We start from the raw sequence: 14628 nt of genomic DNA on the forward strand, positions 1-14628 counted from the left end.
GAAAGTTGCAGAAAGACAACATTGTCTGTTAATTATCACGAGGTTTAATTAATATACAATTCTAGGAGACATGTAAGTTCTTATCAAATCTATTTTATTTCATTTTAGTGCAGTACTTTAAGACAATAAGAAATGTGCAAAATCAACAGAGCTACAAAATCCTTCAAAAATACAACAATCTGGAAATGAAATAAAAACTTGTTTTGCTTGACTGAAGATTAAACTTTTCGCCGAATTGCATCGGGAATTACTTACAAATTTGGAGATCCTGTCAACTAACAAACAAACCCAACAAACAGAACACATGTATGACCTCTTTGACTGAAGTTGTCAGGAAATATGAGGTTTTTGGGTGTATTTAGCGACACAATCAGGCACATTAGGATGCCAATGCAAGACTGTTTGAATCCTGTTTGTGACCCTAAATACAGAATTGAACAGTTGACAAATGCTGTGAAATCAACAGGTGAATAACTTGCAGCGCATTCATCATTCGTTTTTGACTTTGCTTCTGTAAAATACTTTTCGCCAGAGAAACTTTACTGCAAAAATAAAAACAGTAAATATGAGCAACATAAGTGTCAGCAGAAACGCCACCACATCGATGGAGTGGTACTGGATCATGGACATCTTGTAAGACTCTGTCCTTAGATGTGCTGCTCCCTTGTGCCTCATGACAAACTCAATCCAGAACACGGCATGGTCGAGCGGCTTCACGGGTTTGTCTCTGTGCAGGCTGGACAGCACCTTCATCTTCTCCATGTAGGACGGTTCGTAGAGCACTTCCTTCACCGCTTCCAGGAAGTTGTCTTTGGTCACAGTCGCAATGTCCAGGACTTTGGCCACGCCTCTTGCTTTCATTCGGAAGAAGTTGTCAGGCTGGTCAAACATAAGGGGCAGGCCAACCAGGGGGACGCCGTGGTAAATGGCCTCCTGCAGCCCATTGGTGCCTCCATGGGCCACAAACAAGCGGGTCTTGGCGTGACCCAAGAGGTCATTCTGAGGCAACCAGTCCAACATTAAGGTATTGTTTCCAAGAGTGGACGGCCTTTTGCCTTTATGCTTCCAGATCACCTTCTGAGGAAGTTGGGCAAAAGCAGAGGCGATGTCCTCGGTGATGTCCTCAGGAAGGTTTTCCACCAGGGTCCCCAGCGTCATCACAATGACCCCGTGTTCCCCAGAGCTCTGTACGAAATCCTCCAGTTCTTTGGGCAGCGGCTTGGAAGGTTTGCACTGAAATCCCGCCATGTAGACGATGTTGGGCATCGTGGGTCGGGGGAACTCAAATGTGAAATCGTTTCTCATCAACCAGATGTCTGCTGCCTGAAACAGCTCCATGTAATGTACGTCGCTGCCGAAGTAGCGGTGGACAAATGGTTTGTAGTTTGGTTCTGTGACATACCAGATTTGAAAACGCGTGAAGAGAAAGTACAGGATGTTCTTAACCCGCTCCGTGAAGTTCATCCGATCGGTCAGCTCCGACACCGGTATAGGGACGTAGGAGAGCGGGGTAGGCGCAATTGCATGATGCCCCTCACCCTGAATAGTCCATCTCACATTCAAGACAATTGGAAGACCCAGACGGTGAGCCAGAAGCACCCCTCCACCGACTGCAGGGTCTGTCAGAACCAGATCATATTTGGCATCGCGGAGGCTTTGCATCAGTTTGGCATCATCAAACATCTGCCCCATCATCTTCAGCACCTGCTTGTGCATTTGGTAGAACTGCTCCACCAGTTCATACTCCAGAGTTATACGAGTCCAAACTGAAGCACCCTGCCGTCGCGTCTGCAGCGTTCTCGATACGTATAACCCAAAGAGTTCTCGATCAAAACCGGCAGGAGAATTTATGGTGATAGCCTTGTAGTGAGGGGACCCCGGCTTGATGTACCAGGCATCCAATGGCCGCAACACTGTGACCTCATGACCCCTGGCGTAAAGCTCCTCAATGATGACATTCATGTTGACCCAGTGACTTCCATCCACAGGGAACACTAAGACTTTCCCTCCATCTACCGAAGGCGCAGAGCAGAGCAAGACTGCAAGCGTTACCAAGGTCGTTGGGTTCATATCTGAAAGAGATTCTGACAAGAGATGTAAGGATGTTAGATCGGTCCCTCTCAACAAAGTTCAAGAGTTCAATGAATGTGCGTCAACTTGACAAACACAAATGCCGGAGTTGTTTAATGGAAAAATAATGACGCTGGCCGATGGAAGCTGGACTGCTTTTGCAAAACCTTGAACTTGTGAAGATACGCTGAGGTGCCCGAATCTACAGAACCTGTTGTTCACTATCTGTGACCAACTGAGCCGGCCATTCTGTAGGTGAACTCAATTATTAAATCCTGGTTAGTGATAATGGCTTTCTGTTTGCAGAGATGAAAAAGAACCAAAATTGTACGTTTGAATAATATAGATATGTAGACTTACATCGAGTTAGATTAGATTAGATAAAACAGGCAGTTGCAGAGCTGTGCTACTGTAACACCTGTTGCTCAACATCTGGTTCGTGGTTAGGTAAAGATTTAGAATATTTGCTTTAGGTTAATGACCTTTGAGAGACAGCAAGTCACGTCATCACAAAAACTACCAACCAGAGTTGTTGTAGTCTGTCTTCCAGGACGACTTTCACACCCAAGAGGACCGTCACAGTCCAAACAAACATGACAAGAAGTAGGGGTGTATTATTAGTATAGTCAGATGTAAAATTATTGTTACCTCAGATTCATGCCAAAACAACAGTTTAGAGGAAACTGGAGGCAGTTCAAAAAAAATATTTTGTTTTATAAGTGTAAAAGTACAAAGGTTTATTATACTCTCAATGGACGGTACACATGCTAGTGGCTGTGTTTACACAACTCTGGGTATCTGCATACATGTACAAGTCCACATGTGTACAGATAGCGTGTACAGGATTTCTTTAGGTTGTATTTTAGACTTCTACAAAGTCCACATAGAACTCCAAGGCAGATGAGGAAATTCACATCCTGTGGATCCTTGCAGGCAACATGGATCTGAAAGTTCCTAAGAAAGAGCTCATGTTGTGTTATTCACCTGAACAGCCTGTTTGAAATTACTTCTCAATCATTATTTCATAGTTCTTCCAGATACAATCCCAGTGCACATGGTTATTGAAATGGGTTTCGCATACATGCCTCTTAATCATGTTGGATGGTAACGACTGTAAAAAGAAAAGTTTCAGTAAAATCGTGCAAAACCAACCTAATGTGCAGCACCTCAAATCTCTCCACAAAGGATTTCCTTTTTCTTTTTTTTGTACCCCGCTCCAACAATTGCACAACTCCCAGATTCTCTGCAGCTCAGTAACAGTTTCCTGATTACACAACGACAGTGTGGGAATTCCTGCCACTAAATCCCAGGAGGTTTACCAGAGCTGTTTGCATTAGGTCAACGTTCCCTCTCAAGTTACACTGCTTTGTGTTCATGTGCAGTAATGATGCTGGTGAACCATGAAGAGGCTCTTAAAGCTGCTCTTTGGTATTTATATGGTCAAAACTTAAAGGATCTTTTACACATTGTGTATGATCAAGAATTAGAATTGCTTTGCAAAGTGCTTTTGATATTTTACTAAATAATTACCAATAATAGAAATAATGTTATTTTTATGGCATATTTGGACTTAGAAATGCTTTAAAAGTTTTACAAAAAGATTATAAATTAAATGTATTTCCCATTTAAATAATATATCAACAAGTAACAACAAAGAACGGTAAAAGTTATAAAACGAATGAACCCGGAACTTAGCTCCAGTAAACAAAACCTTTTTTGGGCAATTAGAAATAAAAAAATTTGCATTGAATAATTAATTCCTGTCGAAGGAAAGAAAATGTCTTACCTTGTTCTGACTCTTGCCTCATTCCTAATAAACAGGAAATGTAAGGCATTTTCTTGCCTGATTAAATCTGATCAGAACAAAATGTGATCTTTTTGTTTTGCAATTGCTGAACTGTGAATGAGCAGAGTTTATAGTGAGGTTGCTCAATGCATTCATAAAATTCCGCCTTGTTGTTGCCAGTAGGAAACATCTGGAAATTGATATCTGGCTCTGTGAGACCGGAGCATCCATCTGCAACTACTCAGAGTTTAGCTGCATAAAAACATGGTAGTAACAATCAGGTCATCCCACATGAACACAAAAACAACCGCGCGAAAACATCCGTAAAAAAGATTCTGTTAATATTGATATACTACCGGCCTTGTTGCTCTTTCACTGGTATCGATTCTTCGATCTAATCACCTACCGAGAGCGTCCCAGACAACAGATCTCACGTTTCACCCCGAGCTCGATGTTGGTGCGTCCAGTCTCCCTCCTGGCAGACGCTGAAGTGACTGGCTGCCGTCCGGCTCTGACAGTCAGAGCAGTTTGGAGGGAGTTGGCATTAAGGTAACAGGACTAAAGTTCAGAGTGTGTGTAGTACGCAGCAGCAGCAGCAGATTGGTTGCACAAGAGGAAGCCTAATCCCAGATATGCTCACGCAGCAAACTCTGAGGCTGAACTTTATATTGCCCTGAGATAAGATTGATCTGTTGTTGCAGGTTAATGTAGAACAAAGGCAAAAGAAGCTGTAAAGAAACCTCAAGAGCTTCCTTTTGCTTATTTTATTCAGTTTTTTTTAATCCCATTTCCGTTCTGTGAACTCCTTAAAATTGACTTTAAATAACTGTTATTATTAGTTTTACTCAGAGAATGCCTGAATGCAACCTTATTTATTTCATTATTGAATCTCATCTCCATAACTTACAACATGCCTTTATTTTGGTCAGCAGTTCAGGAGAAAGAGAGATTGGGTGTCCAAAGAACTAACAAATGTGGATATGGATTTAAGTAAAAATCTCACAATAAAATGAAGTAAACTGACAGTTAAAGTCAGAACACACAAGCAAAATGCAAATATGACTATAAAGCAGGTCGATTTATGACAATCAAAAGTAAAATCTAAAATAATACTGCTTTTACAAAGATAAAGTCAAGATTGCTAAATCATTGTAATTTCAGTGTGATTGTAAATCGAAGGTCATCACAGTGTTTGACCAGCCTGTTTGTTCCTCATGTACATGAACTATACGACCTCGTTCCAAGGACCAACGTTACCCTCAGGTTACCCACAAAGGGAACAATCGGACAGGAACAAATGTTTCTGTAAGTTATTTATGACGTTTCAGGCAATTTGTTTCTGTAATGTAGCCACCATTTCTGTTTTAGTTTATATTTTCTATGTCTAGATTATAAATGTGTGGTGGATGACCACAGTCGTCGAGTCAGTGGGAAGAACAGACCGTATTGAAAGTGGGGTTTTTCCAAAAATATAAATGGAACTTATTTAGAACAAAAACAAAGAAAAACAAAGCACACCAGAGGATGCACTCCTCCACCTTTCCACAGAAAGTACTCGACTCCACTTGATCAAATAATGTGCACTTTCATCTTTGCATGCACATCAACATAGAGTGAAGTAAATTACATATTCAGAATGGAGGAAGTACACTATGACAAAGTGTATGAATGAACTGTAAACAAAAAAAGGAGGGAAAAACTATAAAAATTGAATTAGTAGATAGAATAAATGACAATACGAACAAAGTGTACAATACAACCTATCACCCCCCCTTTCCCCCCAAACCCTTTATTTTTCTGATTATCTGTATATTCCATGAACCAGAACCAACAATGAATTCATACCATCGAGTATTGTGTGTGTATCAAGGCCCTGTTATACAGGATCTTATTCTTCTGTGCCATAGAGATCCTTTGTTGTCCAAAAAACTATTGAAACCATGTAGATCATCCATATGCACTAGCTGACATCTTCTTTCATTACCATGAATGGTGTTAATACATAGATTGATGTCAGTGAAACTGTAGTCCCCGAAAATGCACCACTTCCTTCTTTTTTAGGAACGTTTGTTTAAAAGTGACCGAGTTGTTTTTAAATCTGAAAAGTGACTAATACCTAATCAGCTAGTCTTGAAAAACGTTAATCGAATCATAAATAGTCTCTTTTGCCCTTCTTCTCTTCACCTCCAGCCCCACAGTCCAGAAGCCCTTGCAGTAGCCGGTCAGCCAGTGTGACTCAATCCCCGTCCGTCTGCAGGTGCTCGGACGCCGCCCGACCCCTGCCCTGTCCCAACAGCGCCCTGCACAGTCAGCCCCTTGACGGACCCCGACCTCCCTGGAACCAGGACTCCCTGACCTCTGACCCCACCGACGCAGACGGAAGCTGCTACACGGAGCTGTATCCCGGCCCTCAGAGCTACGTGGAGAGGCTGCATGTGGAGGAGGGCTCCGACCCACTGAGGGCCGAGGACGGGAATGTCTACTTCTCTCCGATGGTGCAGACGGTCTCTTGTTTCAAACCCAGCAAGTACCAGTCACCGCTGATGCCCAAGGAGAACAAGCCCCTGGAGGTGGGCATCCTGCGGAGGGTGAAGGAGCTGCTGTCCGAGGTCGAGCCGAGGATGGCAGCCAAACACATCACCAAAGCTGACTGCTTGGTACTCATTTTATATTTCTATATTCACAGGCTGAAAAAACGAGGGTCACTTTTTACAAACTATTTTCACCTGAAACTGCAGCTCAACGGAGGGTTTCGGTTTCTTCAGCCTCTTTACCTTTATGGCTGGCTTTGATTTAGTCTCACTGCTTTTATCATTGATGCAACAGTCCGCTGCAGCCTACCTGCTCATCACCAAACTAAATCTGGCTGGTGAAAATGTGGAACAGCTAAAGAGACAGATATTATCTGTCAGAAGTTAGCAGAGGAAAAAGTAGAAGTAGACTTAAAATAAATGTAAGCACTACCTGATAAACATGAATATGTAATCGATTCCTGTGATAATAATCATGCTACACATCACAGAAATCTTTTAGTTTTCTTTTCTTTTTATTTATTGAACTCATAAAAAGGTCCTAAAAGCTGCGTATGTTTCCAGAACAGAGCGTCTGTGACTGGAATATAGAAACAAGGACTACATCAGCTGTCAAAATAAGAGCTTTAGATGCTGTTTAATTCATGTTCATTCAACACATAGACCTGCTGGATGAAACAAACAAAGAGACGTCTCTGACAACTGGACGTGTGGAGAAAACTCATTTAACATCCAGTAATATGGAATCACTTCCTTTGATCACAAACATTTAATCACATCATTTTAAGACCATATTTCCCACAAACCCCATCACTTCCTGTTTCTCCACTTGTTCCGGTTTCGCCAGTGAACACAGTTTTATTTGGTGATGAAAACAGAAGGAGAGACTTTCTGGTTGGAAATGAGGAGTTATTTTTGTTCGTAAATATGCTGTTGCCATTCTGTGTAACAGATACCCAATTTACCATAAAAATACACATTAGGAGTTGTCCAATAATCATAACTCTGTGGTTCCTAGGTGGCCAGAATTCTGGAGGTGACGCCAGAGGTGCAAAGGATGATGGGAGTTAGTTCTGGGATGGAGCTGCTCACATTGCCACATGGCCAACAGTTGAGACTGGACCTGCTGGAGAGGTGAGTACTGTCCAAGCAGTGCAAGTGTTCAGTGGTACGACAGAGTTAGTGTTTCTTTCAAATCCCAAACAATCAGTAGCTGACTACAAAAGCAGCTTGAGAGCAGAATGCTGCCAGGTTTCCTTTTGGACCTTGTTAAGTTACTTACTCGTGGAATTAAGGTCAACTCTGTGGCGTTGTTTCCACGTGGATAGAGAAAAAAGTAGAATACACAACTGACAGCGCAAAACGTGGCTAGTTCACGTTTTGCTGTGATATCGGGTTGGTCGGTCCTCATGCAGCTAAATTTGGTATTATATATAAATCTAACAACCATTCCTGGACTGAAGCTTGTTTTCTTCTGTCTCTTGTCACTTTAACAAAGAAAAACCACCTCAAGGTTCACAGGAACCAAATCAAAGAAGCAAATGAACAAACTGTTGCTGCGTGTCACTGAGCTTGTATTTTGGGGATTTAGAGTACAAAGTACAAATCTGACATGTGAAGAGCCTGAATTTAGACCGCAGAGTTGAAGGCTTTCCTTCCGGGCTTAAACCTCTTTCTCCACATTCAACTCTCTAAAGTCTTTTTTACCCTGGAGGTCCCTGAGTGGGACCAGGCTGTATCTGTTACTAGAAGACAACCTGCCAACATTTCAATTAGATTTCCGACCCATACTACTTAATACTACTAAAATGGATGCAAGATTGCTTTACTTCAGTTTAAAAAAACAGCAGATTTGGTAGAGCGTGCAGTTGAGAAATTGAACAGGTTCGGTTGCATCATCGTTTGCTGACTCATTGCTGTAACTCTGTTACTCTGCCTCTCCGAAAAGTCCAAAAATGGCAACAATACAGAGCATAACTGTTTTTGATGGACTTAAAGTAACCTCGTCTCTGGTGCCCTCTTCAGGACAAACTTTTCTTTTTGTTTTGGACCAATTTTGGTGACTACAGTACAACGTATTCGCTAAAGTCATTCACTGTATTCACACCTTTTAATCACTGCTCTGGCGCTCCTTCTGAAAATAGTTCTGTGATAATTAGATATTACGCCTCAGAGCGTGGTGTATTTGAGGATGTGACTGGTTTGACTGACGTGTCTGCTGCAGAGGCGGCCTTAGCTGCGTTTCATCTGTTCCAAATGAAACGGGCCCCCGGGCCACCATGTGGCCACGCGAGACTTGATAACTCAGCCGACTTTTGACCGTGACAGCGGCGGTTACCTGCACGGTGGTGCAGTGGTTAGCATTGTCGCCTCACAGCAAAAAGGTTCCGGGTTCAAATCCGGTCCTGGGCCTTTCTGTGTGGAGTTTGCATGTTCTCCCTGTGCTTGCGTGGGTTCTCTCCGGGTTCTCCGGCTTCCTCCCATCATCCAAAAACATGCACCTCAGGTCAGGTTACCTGGCGCCGCGCTAGTGGCAGCCTGTTGCAGCAGCTCCCCCCTGAGAGCCCCCCTGCTGTAGTGAAGACATTTCCCCTCGGGGGTTAATAGAGTACTATAAAAAAAAAATAATAATAATAATTTAAAGATGACACACTTATTGCTTCACTCGCGTGCGACGTCGCAGCCTGTTGAGTCGAGTTTTATCAAGGTCGGTTTAACTCTGAGCCACGTCGGCTCGGCTACATTACTGGAACCACGTTATAAACGATGACAGTCAAGTTTGCTGAAAAACCTATGCAACCAGCAGGGTCTCGTGAGTTAGAAATGTTAACAGACAGATAAGGCTATATATTCACCGTCCCACCTTGTGGGTTTGAGTCTCAACATATTCTGTGTAGGCTATCTAAATTAGTCTTTGTTGAACTAGTCCAACACGACATGTTTTATCAAAACATGAAGATCATTTCTACAGATGCTCAAGGCCGGTTCTGCTTGGCTGGAGTCAGGTTGGGTGCACCTCTCACTCATCCCAACCTCGTCTGAATACGGTCACCTCTGGCTTAAAAAAAAACAAGGTAGTGACAACCGAAATGTCAGACTTAAAGCTTTGAAACGGCAGATCGCAAACCACTGGGTGACGTCACAGTCGGTGGAACAACGATTACCTCCTCAAGCTATATAGGATATTTGTGTTGCTCTCTCCACTGGCGATTAAATATTAATAAAATTTTAAAGTTGTCAACCTTCCTCCTTGTCGCCACACACACACACACACACACACACACACCACCACCACGTTCCTGCAGGTTTCAAACCATGGCGATCATGTTGGCCGTGGATGTGTTGGGCTGCACCGGGTCGAACGAGGAGCGAGCCACTCTCCTTCATAAAATCATCCAAATCGCCGCTGAGCTCAAGAGCACCACGGGGAACATGTTTGGCTTCGCTGCTGTCATGAAAGCGTTGGAGCTGCCACAGGTAAACATGCACCACGCAGACTGAACTTATAGTGATGTGTTTTTTGAGTATCTTTATTGATGGAGATAGCGGAGGGAGACAGGAAACAGGAGAGGGCCAGCCGGCATCGAGGGTCCCGAGGCTGAAATCAGACCAGGTTACAGTTGATGGATTAAGATACCAAGCGGATAATTTTCATTACTACATTGGTCAGTGGTCTGAAGTAAAACCTGCAGCATAAGCCCTGACTCACCGTGTATAAAAAATGATGAGCACTGTTCTGCAGTGACTTGTCGGACTTACTGGATGTTGAATGTTGGTAATATCCTTCCACTGGCCGACTACTTTAGTTCACAAACTTTCTCTCCTTCCACTGTCCGTGTGTTACTATTTTCAAAATCCTCATTGTAAGGGGAAACAGGAAACAACAACCTCTGTCAAAACTTGCCAGTTTCAGTGTGAAGGTCAGAGGTCAAAGATTTGAATAATACAATAAAGTAATCCTGCCTGATTCTTTGAAATCTTTTGCAGGGATTTAACCATTTTTATGCCACGGCTCGCTTCCAAATGTTCCACCAAAACAAGTCCCCCCCATGTGACATTGTGGATTTGTGTGTCTTTGTGGTTTTAGTTGTGGTTGTTATTTCTCTGTTTGTGGTCTCTTTCTGTCCCTTTGTGCTCTCCTATAGAGTGTTTGTGTTCGTTTTTGTGTCGTTCTTTAATTGACTTTCCATCAATAAATGTTAACAGTCACCTCATAGTGAGGCTCTTGTAGCTATCATCTTCTGACTATGGCCCCTGCATCTGAAAACAAGTACCACCAGATTTTATAAGGGATGTTATTCTTCTTAGGTGTCCCGTCTGGAGCAGACATGGATGGCGTTACGGCAGCGACACACAGAGGGCGCTATTCTCTATGAGAAAACTCTCCGGCCGTTTATGAAGAACCTGAATGAAGGAAGAGGTAGAGGTCCTGCTGGATTGTAGTACATTGAAAAACACTCCAAACACAGTTAATACAGTGGATTAAATCTGTATCACAGACTCTGTCCGTGTGTCTGTCCTCCAGAAAACTGTTCGCTGTCCAACACCACTTTCCCCCACATCCTACCCCTCCTCACTCTACTGGAAAAGAGCATGGCGGTGGATGAAGGGACTGAACCCTGGGAGACGGTGGAAGCTGGGGTGGATGTGGTCATGTTCCACCTGGGGGTGGCAAGGACCATCGCTCAGCTGGGGGGCATCTACCGCTCCAACGCTGAAAACAAACTACAAGGTCAGAGACCTCAGAGGGACACCGATTTTTCATCGCTATCTGTTATGTGGGAAATATAACCACATTATAACGTTTAAATTTACTTCTAAGTGTACCACCTCACCCCTAAAATGAAGTCAGCAAAAATGATTGAACACGTATTAGAATGTAAACAAAGATAGAAATGATATGAAGGCATACACTAGTCAGACAACATTTGAAACGTTTGCCACCAACTCTGGTAATATCCAAAGGCACTGTTACAAACTGGAGTGGTCTGAATTCAGCACACAGACTGAACCAGTTTTCACCATCACTTGTCTAATCTTTCTATAAACCATATTTTATGTCACTAGCAAAAGATAAAATAATATCTTTTGCCATGAAACTCAAGTAACATAATCCAGAAGTTGAAGTTTAAATTGTTAAATCTATCGTCCTGAGTGTGATATCTGGTGAGACATTATCGCGCCGGTTGGATGAGTGCATACTGTGCAAAGCTCTACAGGCAGAGCCAGTTAACCTCTTGTTTAACCCTTTGCTAACTTGAATGGAGGAATAATAATTCAATCGTATACCTGCTCTAGACTTTCCAAATGTCATCAAACCAAATTTAGTAAGTTGGCCTGTTTAAATCAGAATAAAACAGTTCTTTAGTCTTTTCATTTTCACTAAGATAGCATTACATGCCTCAGTCAGGTGATTTACCACCATAGAACCATTATACATATCAGAGTTCTGTCATTTTACACCTTTTTGAGTCAGCGACAGAAATTACACTGCCTTTATTTTGCTATTTTGCACTTAAACATGAGCAGGAACAGGAGGACAGGAGTTATTAGACATCTCTGCTTACTGGAGCCTCATTTTATCTTATATTTGTCTATTCAAAATCTATGTCCTAAATGTTTAAACACAGTTCAGTGGGTTGGTAATTCACAATCTGAACTGTCAGGACCCAATTGGCTCGACTGGGATCATTTAATCATTAAAGCAGGTTTGAGTTGCTTAAAAGTAGCTCAGCGATTTATATCTTAGTTATATTTATCTTATTACTCACATGCCAGGCATCCTCTTGTGGACCATTGCAAAATTCATAAGGATCTGTATTTGAATAGGCCTGCCATAGGCTATTCTTTGACAATTTTTCTTAAAAATCATCATCTCCAAATTTAGTCACTAACAAAAGTGACTAAAAATGGGGAACCTTTGGCTCTTTGGCTAAGAGACATGGAGCAATTTTAAATCACAGCAAGTCTTCTTGTTCCCATCACCAAGCCAAAATGGGATTTGCAAAACTTAAAAAACTAAAGTTTTAACTTTGATTTCTGTCTTATTAAAACTCTAAATTATCGAGTAAACCTTATGACAATGAGTCAGTGACATTAAAAATGACTGAACTGGGTTTAAAAAATTAAGAATGAAACACAAAACAATACTGCATCCATTTTAGTTATAGTAGTACTGTGCAGCTTCATTGAGTGTGCAGCTATCAGCAATGCCAAAGTTGTGGCAGGTGGTCTTTTAACAGATGCAGACTGGTCCTGGTTCAAGCACCTCCAGGGTGGTACGGGTGGCTTTCTGTTTTCTCTCTCTGCCCCTCTGCTGCTTCTACTGATAAGATGATGTGATGTCGCAGGTTTCCAGGAGCAGTCCGACGTCCTGGAGCTCTTCCTGACAGACTTTCAGATGAGGCTGCTGTGGGGGAGCCGGGGAGCCGAGGAGAACCAGGTTCTGCGATACGCCAAGTTCGACGAGGTGTTGACGGCTTTGTCCAACAAGCTGGAGCCACCCGTCAGACATGTCTAACCCCAGACATATCCTTAATAACTGTTTATCTGGCATGAAGTGGTTCCTACATGAACTCTAGTCTTCTGTCGGATGCTGGGCTCTTCCTAGCAATTGCTGGTTCTGATGCTTTGCTCAAAGGCCACTGGAGGCTCATCGAAGGGTAGAGCATGGTGATGTGTCAGACAGGGATGCTCCAGTCACATGTAGACATCTACATCAGACTCAAACAGTATGCCAGTCTGCCCAACTGTAACAGGATACTTGAAGTGTGAAACTGGCTTTTGCTAAATGGTTCTTTTCTCCTACCAGAGTTTTTTCAGTATGTTTGAAGCCAGGCCGACTGAACTGTCACAAACGGGCAGTTTGTGGATGAAACCACTGAAATGAGGGTGATGGAGCCACTGAGGACTTTAATGTCTCCAATATCACAGATTAACATTATCTCGCCAGCATCTTTTCTTTGATATGTTTTAGCTTCTTACTTGAAGACTGCACCTATCCCACTTTAAACAATGTTTAAATATGTGGTACTGTACCTGGTTCTGCTGTGGTTACGGGAGGCCACAGATCGTTCTCATGAATTAGATAAGAGGAGGTCAGTGTATATATGTTTTTGTCTGTGTGAAGGCTGGACCTTCCCTACGTCTACAACTGTACACACCCAATACAAGTGTGTCTACATTTCATTATTTGTTGTACAATGTTTGTCATCATGGATTATGATGTTAATATTTAATGTAATATATGACACGTTGTTATGAGTGCGAGGGTCAATTCACTTTATTTTCTTTTTTGTTTCTTATTATTTTTATAATAATGTCAATTGGAGTGAAATGAGTGATATGAAAGTGGAGTGACCCCAACAGCATCCACAGCATTTCTATTATCTTACACAGTAATAATGTCTTATATTTATATAAAAAAAATTGAAAATATGAATAAACATGGTTACCTCACTGGAAAGCCAGTTCATTGGATAAAACTCGTGTCCGTGACATGCCTGGTGCTCTTTTCTCGACTGTCACTAGAGACAACATTAATATGAAATTAAGAAAATCCTTAAAGATTTCTCATACTTATTTGAAGAAAAGTGGGATTTTCTTGATTATTGAAGGTTTTATTAAATTGAAGGTTGGAAAATGATCAATTTTAGTGCAAAATAGTGTACCTGCACAGGAAGTACAACAACCTTTCCAAACTTTCACAGTAAAGACTCTTGACTTTTTCTTTTTTAAAGAAATCTAAATTCAAAATATTTTTGTAGTTTTTTTTTTTGCCATCTGACAAATATGTCGTGTGTCACGACCACAAAAAGGGATGGAACTGTAAAAAGTGTTTTTCAATTTTTGTTTTTTCAAGCTTTTTCATGTTTTCCTGAATAACATTTTCTAGGATGATAGTCTTTGACCCAGTGCTATACATAATTACAGTTTAATACAAACTCTCCATTTATTTTCTATTAATGTTTACAAAAATATATATCCAAGTATAATTATATAGAATCAAATGTAGATATGTTTCAAATAAAAAATTGCTAAGTACTGAATAAAAAAAATATATTTCCAGATGCTCTATCATCAGTTTTCATTGTTTACAAAAAAAATAGGTCCAAGTGGAACAACAGTCCATAACGATGTATTTTTTTGTTCTCAATGTCTTTAATTAATAAGTGGAGTTAAACATTAAAGCCATTAAAGCCGTGTTTGAGGCCAGGAATAAATCACCAGCTGAAATATAAC

At 41.6% G+C, this 14628-nt stretch overlaps 2 protein-coding genes and 1 long non-coding RNA gene across 6 annotated transcripts in view; 1 reads left to right on the forward strand and 2 right to left on the reverse strand.

Moving 5' to 3' along the window:
- The window catches only part of sh2d3cb (SH2 domain containing 3Cb), a 30469-nt gene extending 16624 nt beyond the window's left edge, over positions 1–13845 (forward strand). For both annotated transcript variants that reach the window (XM_069705922.1, XM_069705923.1), the window contains 6 exons: positions 6047–6513; positions 7406–7521; positions 9693–9864; positions 10696–10807; positions 10913–11119; positions 12738–13845. In XM_069705922.1, coding sequence (XP_069562023.1) covers positions 6047–6513; positions 7406–7521; positions 9693–9864; positions 10696–10807; positions 10913–11119; positions 12738–12907 — 1244 coding nt within the window. In that variant the 3' untranslated portion in view covers positions 12908–13845. The remainder of the gene's footprint in view (positions 1–6046; positions 6514–7405; positions 7522–9692; positions 9865–10695; positions 10808–10912; positions 11120–12737) is intronic.
- LOC138625196 (uncharacterized) overlaps positions 1–14628 on the reverse strand; it is a 177488-nt gene that overhangs the window by 14933 nt on the left and 147927 nt on the right. The window lies entirely within an intron of this gene.
- Positions 78–4401, reverse strand: LOC138625184 (UDP-glucuronosyltransferase 2A2-like). 3 transcript variants are annotated; one of them, XM_069705935.1, is made up of 2 exons: positions 4263–4401; positions 78–2084 (listed from the first exon to the last, which is right to left on the reverse strand). In XM_069705935.1, the coding sequence occupies exon 2, from the start codon at positions 2068–2070 to the stop codon at positions 490–492; it is 1581 nt and encodes a 526-aa protein (XP_069562036.1). In that variant the 5' UTR covers positions 2071–2084; positions 4263–4401; the 3' UTR covers positions 78–489. The 3 variants fall into 3 exon arrangements, with proteins under 3 accessions (XP_069562036.1, XP_069562038.1, XP_069562035.1); XM_069705937.1 differs by having other exon boundaries at positions 4213–4401; XM_069705934.1 differs by lacking the exon at positions 4263–4401 and adding an exon at positions 3857–3894.

Source organism: Brachyistius frenatus, unplaced genomic scaffold, assembly GCF_029030835.1.
Source record: "Brachyistius frenatus isolate BFR_SWC_R1_liver_20210118 unplaced genomic scaffold, ASM2903083v1 Contig_60, whole genome shotgun sequence".
Lineage (NCBI taxonomy): Eukaryota > Metazoa > Chordata > Actinopteri > Embiotocidae > Brachyistius > Brachyistius frenatus.

Bases quoted from the DNA above. Each gene is read 5' to 3' on its own strand.
- LOC138625184 (XM_069705934.1), bottom strand. From the start codon at position 3,878: ATGAGGCAAGAGTCAGAACAAG. The intron at 2,085-3,856 runs GTAAGACATTTT...ATCTCTTGTCAG, and splicing joins GAGGCAAGAGTCAGAACAAG to AATCTCTTTCAGATATGAAC.